Source organism: Alosa pseudoharengus, unplaced genomic scaffold (genome assembly GCF_046254945.1).
Source record: "Alosa pseudoharengus isolate Yale_2024_CS ecotype anadromous, Long Island Sound unplaced genomic scaffold, YU_APseudo_1.1 YU_APseudo_1.1_scf_6, whole genome shotgun sequence".
Taxonomy (NCBI): domain Eukaryota; kingdom Metazoa; phylum Chordata; class Actinopteri; order Clupeiformes; family Clupeidae; genus Alosa; species Alosa pseudoharengus.
Window position 1 is genome coordinate 16,496,894 of NW_027468848.1, and position 10,000 is coordinate 16,506,893.

Here is a 10,000-nt window from a genome sequence, read left to right on the forward strand (position 1 = left end):
ATGAGGGTGAGTCGTGCATGTAGTAAAAAGAGGAGATAGGTTAAGAGAGGAAAGATGGGAGGGATGAATGTGAGAGAAGGTGGAGGACATATACAAGTTTGGAAATATAGGGAGAGAAAAGTTGTAGTTAGTGGACCAGTGAGCATAACCCTGTTAGAGAGATAGTGGGTGGTTTTAAAATCGTCTTATTTGCGGAGAGAGAGAAAGAGAGAGACACAGAGAGAGAGAGAGAGAGAGATAGAGAGAAGTGCTATGGGTATTGATGTGCATTGCATGATGCAATTGTGTGTCATTGCACTGATGTTTTAACATTATTGTGTATGTGCATAACTGTGTGTGTGTTTGTGTGTGTGTGTACTCACTCTTAGCTCTCTTTCCCTCACGTGTAGCCCACAGGTTCAGGAGTGTAGAGCTTTGCTCCAGGAGGGAATTAGGGTTCTCCACACGGATCTTATTGATGTGGTCCACACTGAAGTGGAGCTCTCTTGCCAACTCTGCACACATAAACACAGATAAAGGCACAAACATGTGCATACAGATAGACAGACAGACAGACACACAGACTCACTCACACACACACACACACACACACACACACACAGACACAGATGAGGCCAGAGGCACAAACACAAGCAACCCCCAACACACACACAGTCACACCAGACACACACATGCTTTCATGGTTGGTTAGGGTGCTAACCTCTAGCCTGCAGTAAAATCTCTTTACTACATTTAACAGGCCTGAAATGAAATTCCTTAGGCGCCATACCCCCCATTTCTCTCCCTCCCTTACTCTCTCTCTCTCTCTCTCTCTCTCTCTCACACACACACACACACTCACCAGCCCAGCTTAGTCCCAGCTGTTCAGCTATGACGGCCATCTTGAGCTCTGTCCTCTCCATGGCACTCAATGATGCTGCAGGCACATACAGTGATGAGCACTCCAGTGTGCGAAAAGATGTGTATGAGTGGTGTGAGTATTTATGTTTCTCTGTGTGTGTGTGCATGTGTGTGTGTGTGTGTGTGTGTGTGTGTGTGTGTGCATGTGTGTGTTTATGTGCGTTATCTGTGAGTATGTCAGGTGAGGGAGGGTGAAATAGAGTGCTTTTACCCATGGCAGGCTCATTCAAGGCGCTGTATCTCTCTCTCAGGGCCAGAGGGGTCAAAGTCCTCCTGCGGTCCTCACTGCCCACAATCTGCCATCAGAAAAGGCCAGAGTGTCACTGTGTCCGTATCGTGTGCTTGGGTTTGTGGTGTGTGTGTGTGTGTGTGTGTGTGGGGGTGTCCTACCTTAATGCAGGGAGGCATTGTAATGTTAAGGTTGCAGAGCACCTGCTGGCTATCTTCGTATTTGGTCGACTTCCGCAAGAAAGACAAAAACCCAGAAGGTTCTTTACTGCTGTCTCTGACCTGAGGAGGAAAAGAGACCGATAGAGAGAGAAGCTAAAAAAAGAGGGATTGATAAGTAGAGTAACGGAGGGGGGGGGGGGGTCAACAGGGTTGAACATTTCACTGAGGCGATGGTGAATAACCCCAATAGGGACAGATAAAAGAATGATACAGACCGAGCATGTTTGAGGAGTAGATTGAAGGATAGAAGAGAAACAGGACATGGACATGTTGAGAAAGGGACACTTTAACCCTTAACTGATGCACTTAGTGTAAACACTGGCTTTTTACACTACTTAGACAGTAGAGACCGACATGGACATTAATGATAGCAGCATGGGTTGGTAGATGGGGAGAAACAGGGAGGGAAAGATTAACAGAGGATAAGACTAACTTTACTGTGACAGCTAGTGGAATCGGTAAACACAGGTATAGGCAAAACAGTATAAGTATATATACTCTTTACATCCCGTGAGGGAAATTTGGTCTCTGCATTTATCCCAATCCGTGAATTAGTGAAACACACACAGCACACAGTGAGGTGAAGCACACACTAATCCCCACACAGTGAGCTGCCTGCTACAGCGGCGCTCGGGGAGCAGTGAGGGGTTAGGTGCCTTGCTCAAGGGCACTTCAGCCGTTCCTACTGGTCGGGGATTCGAACCGGCAACCCTCCGGTTACAAATCCGGAGCGTTAGCCAGTAGGCCACGGCTGCCCCCAGACAGATGAGGGATGAAGGCTGCGAGACATACAGACAGACGGACAGACAGAGTGCACCTTGACCGAGACGGGCAGGCGGTTGTCCCTGAAGGCCTGGAAGCTGAAGCAGCGAGGCTGCTGGGTGGCCTTCCTGACGGGGATCAGGTTCCCCGAGCACTCCAGGTGCAGCGGCATGCCCTCCATCACCTGCAGGGGGCGACAGCATTTCATTCTGTCAGCATTCAGAACAGGATTCAGATGAGGCTAGTATCTGTCATCCTTCCTGTCCTCATCCTCATTCTCTTCGACAGGTACAACCACCTATGTGTTCCTCTCACACCCTCTTGCCCCTTCCCTCATCTCTCTTTCTTCTACTCTCTCTCCCTCTCTCCATGACTTTCTCTCCCTCCCTCTCTCCATGACTTTCTATCCCTCCCTCTTTCCATGACGTTCTCTCTCTCCCTCTCCCTCCCTCTCTCCTTGACATTCTCTCCCTGAATCTCTCCATGATGTTCTCTCCCTCCATCTCTCTCCACCCGGGTGCCGTACCTCGATGTCTCGGCTGCGGGCCACTTCCGTGAAGTTCTCGTGCTGCTCCAGGGTCTTGTCCATCTTGTCGTCGGTCATGCAGTAGCAACGCAGGCGCCCTTCGCGAACCTCGTTCATCTTGGCGAACACCACGAACTTGGCCATGTAGGGCACGGCCACCAGCTCGCGGTACAGGAGGTTGGCAAAGGACACCGCCTCCGCCGTACGAGGGCAGTCCGCCAGCCAGAACCTGCCAAGACAGGAGGAGGAGCAGAACAGAGGAGAAAGGAGGAGAGAGGAGGAGGAGAGAGGAGAGAAAATGAGAGGAGGATATGAAACAGAACGGGCGTGAGAAGAGAGGAAAGATATCAAAGAGAGGTATACAGTGGCAGAGTAAGCAGTGAATACAGACAGAATAGACCAGACTTTTATTGGATATCACCCTCTCTATTTTTACATGTTTACATTTTACATTTTAGATCTAACTACTGGACTGGACTGTTCATCTCCACATGCAGCAAATCAGCTACATAAGCTTATCAAGTCGGTGGCTAAAGTATACTGCAGAAATGTGGTTATGCTTCATGTTTCATTATTTTTATAAAATAAAGCTTTAGAGAGAGGAAAGAGACAATAAGAAAGAAGGGGATAGAGAGAAGTTGAGGAGTGAATACAATAAGGAGCAGGAACAGAGTACTGAAGAACAGAAATGGCAAGATAAAGAGGAAATGAAGAAGAGAGTGAAGAAAGGGATATGTGCATAAGTGGGTGCTTACCGCGCTGAGACATTGGTAGTAAAGTTGGCACAGTCACTGGAGTAGAGCAACTTGGTGGTTCCTGTGATGTCCTCCCACTGAGCTGGGGCTGTACCACCTGGGGGGGGGGGGGGGTTGTTAGAACAACAGTACTACCTCTCATATGTCTGTATGACATGTATTTTGTATACCATTGTGATTTGTCTCATCATATGAGAGTCCATAAGCAGCCAGTTTCAGTTTGTGTTTGGATAGGGGTAGAAGTATTAAGAATGGGAATACAGTCCAAAAATAAGAGACATGTGTATTAGGAAATACGTGTGTGTGTGTGTGTGTGTGTGTGTTGATGTCAAATGTTGGTGATGTGCTAGTGTAGGGTACATGCGTACCAATGACACTGCAGAGCAAGCGCAGGCTGGTGGTGTCTCCCTCGCCGGTGTCACGGGGGCTGTCCTTCCAGGACGGGGGTAGGGGGATGCGCAGGCCGATGGGTCGGTGGAACTTACGGCGCCGAGGCTCCACCGTCACCACCGGGCTGAACGTGGCCTGGTTGCCCAAGAGCTTAGCAACCAGCTCATCTGGGACCGGCTGGGCCTGGAGGTGGGGTAGAGGAGAGAGGATGGATGGATGGATGGAAGGAAAGAAAAAGGGTGAAGGAGATGGATGTATGGAGGGATAGAGAGAAGTGGTAGAGACAAAAGGGATAATTAATTATAAGAAAAAAAGATGAGAAGGTGGTTGAGTGGTGCAGATGATAAGAAGTGGAGAGAGGGAGAGAAAATGGGAAAAGTAATATATTGATATAAGTGATATCATATATTTCAGTAATTGTGAAGGACAGATGGTGTAGGAGTAGAGGCCATGTTGAGGTATGGGGGACATAGAATGACATGGGGGTGAAAAGGGGAAAGGAGTGATGGATATGTGGAAGAATGGAGTGAGGGAGGAAGGTAAATGGGCGTGGAGGAATATTGAAGAGAGAGGGAGAGGGATGGAGTGAGGCATGAAGAAAGTGAGGAGGAAGAGAGATAGAGAGATGAGTCCAGAGTGATTGATGGGCGATAAAGGTGCAGAGGATGAAGATGATGAAACAGATATGGGGAAGGGGATATGGAGATAAGGAAGGGACACACAGAGAGGGTCATAGAGGGATACAGAGAGCAGAGGAGGAGAAGAGATGAAAAGGATATGTGAAAAACAAAAATGAAGAGGTGAGGGATGGAGAGGAGTGATGCAGAGATGTGAGTGGGTGGGTGTGGAATGGGTGGGGGTTTTGAGTAGAGTGTAAGAGATGTGAGGGGGTGGGTGGGTGTGGAGGGGGTGGGGGTTTTAAGTAGAGTGTGAGAGATGTGAGGGGGTGGGTGTGGAATGGGTGGGGGTTTTGAGTAGTGTGTGAGAGATGTGAGTCGGTGGGTGTGTGTGGAAGGGGTGGGGGTTTTGAGTAGAGTGTGAGAGATGTGAGGGGGTGGGTGTGTGTGGAAGGGGTGGGGGTTTTGAGTAGAGTGTGAGATGTGAGGGGGTGGGTGGGTGTGGAAGGGGTGGGGGTTTTGAGTAGAGTGTGAGAGATGTGAGGGGTGCAGTCATAGTGAAAGTACAGATAGAATCCAGGAGGTGAGAGAGGAGTGGTGGAGAGAGAGGAGTGGTGCAGAGAGAGGAGTGGTGGAGAGAGAGGAGTGGGGGAGAGAGAGGAGTGGTGGAGAGAGAGGAGTGGTGGAGAGAGAGGGGATGGCGAAGCAGCGGGATGTGAGAAAGAAGGAGGGATGATGGAGAGACACAGTTAAAGTACAGAGGTGGGAAAGTGATGGGGTGGTGTGGCACATGATGGGTGGACATGGAATGAAAACAGGAGAGAGAGAGAGAGAGAGGGGGGGGGGGTAAGCAGGTGAAAGGAAAATTGCAGGGAAAACCAATAACAGAGAAAACAATAATGGAGCATGTCGTGTCAATGGACAAACACATAGACGTGTATGCAAATGAGAGTAGAGGGGACAGATAAGAAATAACAGGTACAAATGGATGAATGATGACACCCAGACATAGAAAAGGAACAAAGAATGAAGAAGAGAAAAGAAAGGGTTCTTTTATTCCTTTATAAATTGTTCTTAGAAGAACATGACTGCAGCAGACATGGTGGTGATCAATAAAAGTGTTTTATTGTAAAAAGTTACAAAGGCACAGAGACTGTGAAAGTGCTATCATATGCATGAGGCACAGTTGATTCATTTAAGCATTAAATATGACAGTCTTGTATGTAACCCCTAATAAGGCTATTGTGAATATTAAGGTAATAAATCATTCTGCTATAGTTGTTAAAAATATTTCTGAGTCAAGTCAACTCAACTATAAGAATTGAGCAGTAAAGCTGTTCAGTACAATATTATGAAATAGCAGCTAAGGCATTGAAACGTTGCATAGAGGACAGATGATAGATTAATATTTCCATTCATTAGTTTTGCACTGTTCAGTTCTAAACCTCATCCAGTATTTCTGTATCAGCACTCCTTAGCAACCATTATAAATTATGTACCACAGGTTGTCAGGACTTCCATGAAAAGTGGAGAGGTCTTGCCCCACACATTATTAACAACTGAATGCCTGTACATTTCCCTTGCTTATTTAGTGACTACGAACCCAAACAAGTCGGCAGATTTACAGTATGTACTACTGTTGTGTGGCTTAGACCAGATTTCAGTAGATAACTTCAAATAACATGTATTCAAAAAGGCAGGGTGAATCAGATGAATCAGCAGACACCAAACACACTCAGGGTCACGTGACAACATAATTCACTTTACACTCCAATGAGTGGTTCACTTGCTCAGCATAGAGTTACTCTCTCAGGGGCTTGTTGCGTGGGGGAATCCAGCAAATCTCCATCCTGAGACGAACCTACAGGATGGAGGAGGGTCACGGAGGATCATGGGGATCACTGGAAGAATAAATACAGTCCTCTAACTGAGCACAGCTACACAGACCCATAAATACAGTCCTCTAACTGAGCACAGCTACACAGCCCCATAAATACAGTCCTCTAACTGAGCACAGCTACAGTACACAGCCCCATAAATACGGTCCTCTAACTGAGCACAGCTACAGTACACAGCCCCATAAATACAGTACTCTAACTGAGCACAGCTACAGTACACAGCCCCATAAATACAGTACTCTAACTGAGCACAGCTACAGTACACAGACCCATAAATACAGTCCTCTAACTGAGCACAGCTACACAGCCCCATAAATACAGTCCTCTAACTGAGCACAGCTACAGTACACAGCCCCATAAATACAGTACTCTAACTGAGCACAGCTACACAGCCCCATAAATACGGTCCTCTAACTGAGCACAGCTACAGTACACAGACCCATAAATACGGTCCTCTAACTGAGCACAGCTACACAGACCCACGTCTCTTAGTCTTAGTCTCATCCAACCAGTTACAGTCTGCTCACTCCTGTCTATTACTGAACATGCCAATCATGCATTTACAAGATGCAGCCTAGTGGTGCTCAGTCTTGCTTCTGGAGATCTACCTTTCAAAATATCTTTGAATGTCTTGTAACAGAGTTGGTGGACCAGCAGAATCATAGTTAAAGGTGCTATGTGTAGTTTCGAGTTGTCTTGAATGCACCATTATGATTGCAACGGCACTGTTCCATTGACTTGCATTGCATTTAACACAACGCCACATGTGGTGCAAAGTGGTATTACAAGAGCACAGGTGCAGCGCTAGCTGGTTTGCTGACTTGCTAACAGTGCATATCTGGGAAATACAGCATAGGTGTTTTTGACATTACGTTAAAATGGTTGTTTCTTCACATTCTGTTGCTAATACTACACATAGCGCCTTTAAGCAACAGCATGAAATTACACCTTAACAGGTATCACAATCCCTTTCAGACATAATTAAATATAAGGCAAGCACATTCAACTGAAAGTTACTTTAAGTTAGGTCCAGGCTCTTTCTTCATCATTCAACATATACCCCGAATACCATCAAACCACTTACAAAAAACATCCAAATGCCAGATTTCTCAAACCAACCAACATTCAACAATCAACATACCAGTACACCATCCGATAACCAACATACACCAAACAAACACCTTTCATTTAAAACTTGCTTTCAATATTACATACTCAAGAATACAGACTTTCACAACCACCTGCATTCGAAGATGCAAACTTGCTCACAAGTTAGTCAGGTCCAAACTATATTGTGGGACTGACGCAAACCCAATGGCGTGCCTCACACCCCTCCCAGCAACATCCCTGACATCCCTCACACAGCAGTCTGGGACAGGATGAGCTGCCAATCACAGTGACAGGATGGACAGACAGACAGATACGTAGTGACGGGAAGGTGGCTGTAAACGCATGCACCCTAGGGGGTGAGTCTTCTTCCTCTACCCCCTTCCTCCTCCTCCTCCTCCTCCTCCTCCTCCTCCTCCTCCTGCTGCTGCTGCTGCTCCCAGCTCACCTGCAGGCCCAGCCGGACACGCTTGGTCACTGCTGTCTCGGGGAAGGATGCCTGCACTTGCGGCACCAGCTTGCTGGTCAGCTGACCTCCTTCCGGACCAATCAGGTCGCTCTCCTGCTGGATGCGGGACACCACGGCAAAGTAGAGTGGGAAGTCGGTGGAGATGATGCGGCGAATTCGCTTCTTCCCCAGCTCCTCTTGGCTCTCTAGGTCTGGGGTGCACAGAGGAGAGCAAGCTAAAGATAGGATTTTCTGGCTGGCGCTGAAGCTACAATCCAGGAGTTTACCGGTACTTCAACTTAAAAGTAGAAATATGCCTCAGTGTGTCTCAGTAGAAGTGAATAGCTGTCGCTGTGTTGACTAAGATCTGTTAGCTCAGCTGAGAATGTTAGCTTTCTGGTTCTTGATCGTTGCTGATGTCGCTTACCCTCATCCATGCCGTTCAGGATGGTCTCCAACACCTCGTCACCATAGCGATTGCGATGCTCCTTCCACACTGATCCGTTCTCACTTCTCAGGACCACTAGCTCACGGTCACCCCGCCCCAGTGCTGCAAAGTGGGGGATCTCCACAATCACTGGCCTGTTAGCATGAACAAACACATAAAAAGACACATTTTTATTAAACTGAACTTAATTTGAATGAGAAACTGCTCTATTAACTGAGTTTAGTGTGCTGGGATCACACTTATATTGTGTGCATGTGTGTGTGTTTGTCTGTTTATCTATGTATCTGTGTGTGTTCTCAGGGGGGGTCAGGATTTGGAGGGTTAGCTTCAGCCAGTTAGCATCCACCATTTTTAAAATGGTGTCCCTCAGGTACCCATTCACTTACATACTATACAAATGCTTCCTGTCTACAAGTACTGTATGTGGATTGGTGGATGAGCTGTCAATTTCCTGCTGTGAGGATCAGCCAATTGAAACAGACAACATAATTTGTGCCTATTGCTAATGTGGCACCTAATTGACTTGTTTGTGAAAATCTGGCTGAACGTGACGCATGCTGAACTTAACACAATGCATATTTGCTGGTTGGTTTGTTGGTGTTCTTACCCTAGGAACTGCATGCCCGCTGGGCCCAGGGAGATGATGCGGCTGGCAAGCCCTTCCCCCTCCACGAGCGGGGGCGGGGTTTGGAGCTTCTGGGGCTTGACCAGGCGGCAGGTGATGCGGGTTGGGGCGGCGCAGGTGCGTGGAGGCACAATCACACGCAGCCCGTTGTGTCTGCTGCCCCGCATGGAGCCACCACGAGCATCCACCATGAAGCTCACCAGGAACCTGTAAATACACAACCCATCCATGGATACAAAGTCAATTACATCCAAAGTATACATCATACACATTCACGTGCACAGGCATGTTACCTATACAATATTAAGCACATATGGTGTGTATACTATCACACTGTCAAACAGTCGGTGGTATCACCATTTATGTGACCAGATTTGCGTTGCTTGTCTAATTTGTGTGTGTGTGTGTGTATGTGTGTGTGTGTGTGTGTGTGTGTGTGTGTGTGTGTGTGTGTGTGTCCACACTGACCCAGTGTGTATGGGGCTGGCGACTGGGCTGACGTTATCTGAGGTCTCAGTGGCAGGACTGCTGGGAATCAGTGAGTCCTCATCGTACTCCTTTGGCAGGGGGAGGGGTGTGTGTTGCTGTAAAGGGGAACATACAGGTTCAGTTCAATCCATCTCTATCCAATTCAGTTAAACTGAACTGAATAAAGCACTTTCCATAGACAATAACTGCCATTAAATGTTTTGAACAATTCTCATAAACATCTGAACTTCTTTTATAAACCTATACAAAGTATTAACAACTTCTTTGAACAACAACAAAAAAGTACAAAGAACCATTAGCACAAAGACTCCACTATGGTATCATGAAAGTGGGTAGAAAATCCCAAAATATCTTCAGCATGCCATCACTGCTAGAGTGATAAATGATGAGTCAGTGTGGGCCCACTCTGGGTGATGGGTGGGCGTATTTAGTGTCAGTGTGCAATGGGGCTCCAGACCTGATCAATCTCATGCTCCTTTAAGACCACAGTCTCTGGGGACACACAAGGAATCCTGGGAATTGCTGGAGAGTAATTCCTTTTGAAAAAGAGGGAGAGAGAGAGAGAGAGGAAAAAAAAGGAAAACG

The 10,000-nt window shown here is 47.1% G+C and overlaps 1 protein-coding gene across 7 annotated transcripts in view; it reads right to left on the bottom strand.

Annotated features, from left to right (window-relative positions):
• ank1a (ankyrin 1, erythrocytic a) overlaps positions 1-10,000 on the bottom strand; it is a 65,066-nt gene that overhangs the window by 22,529 nt on the left and 32,537 nt on the right. For all 7 annotated transcript variants that reach the window (XM_076270934.1, XM_076270933.1, XM_076270930.1 and 4 more), the window contains 13 exons: positions 9,873-9,951; positions 9,395-9,510; positions 8,909-9,133; positions 8,281-8,435; positions 7,854-8,065; positions 3,762-3,966; positions 3,394-3,490; positions 2,639-2,867; positions 2,168-2,296; positions 1,291-1,410; positions 1,112-1,196; positions 842-916; positions 363-494 (listed from right to left, as the gene is read on the bottom strand). In XM_076270934.1, coding sequence (XP_076127049.1) covers positions 363-494; positions 842-916; positions 1,112-1,196; positions 1,291-1,410; positions 2,168-2,296; positions 2,639-2,867; positions 3,394-3,490; positions 3,762-3,966; positions 7,854-8,065; positions 8,281-8,435; positions 8,909-9,133; positions 9,395-9,510; positions 9,873-9,951 — 1,859 coding nt within the window. The remainder of the gene's footprint in view (positions 1-362; positions 495-841; positions 917-1,111; positions 1,197-1,290; positions 1,411-2,167; positions 2,297-2,638; positions 2,868-3,393; positions 3,491-3,761; positions 3,967-7,853; positions 8,066-8,280; positions 8,436-8,908; positions 9,134-9,394; positions 9,511-9,872; positions 9,952-10,000) is intronic.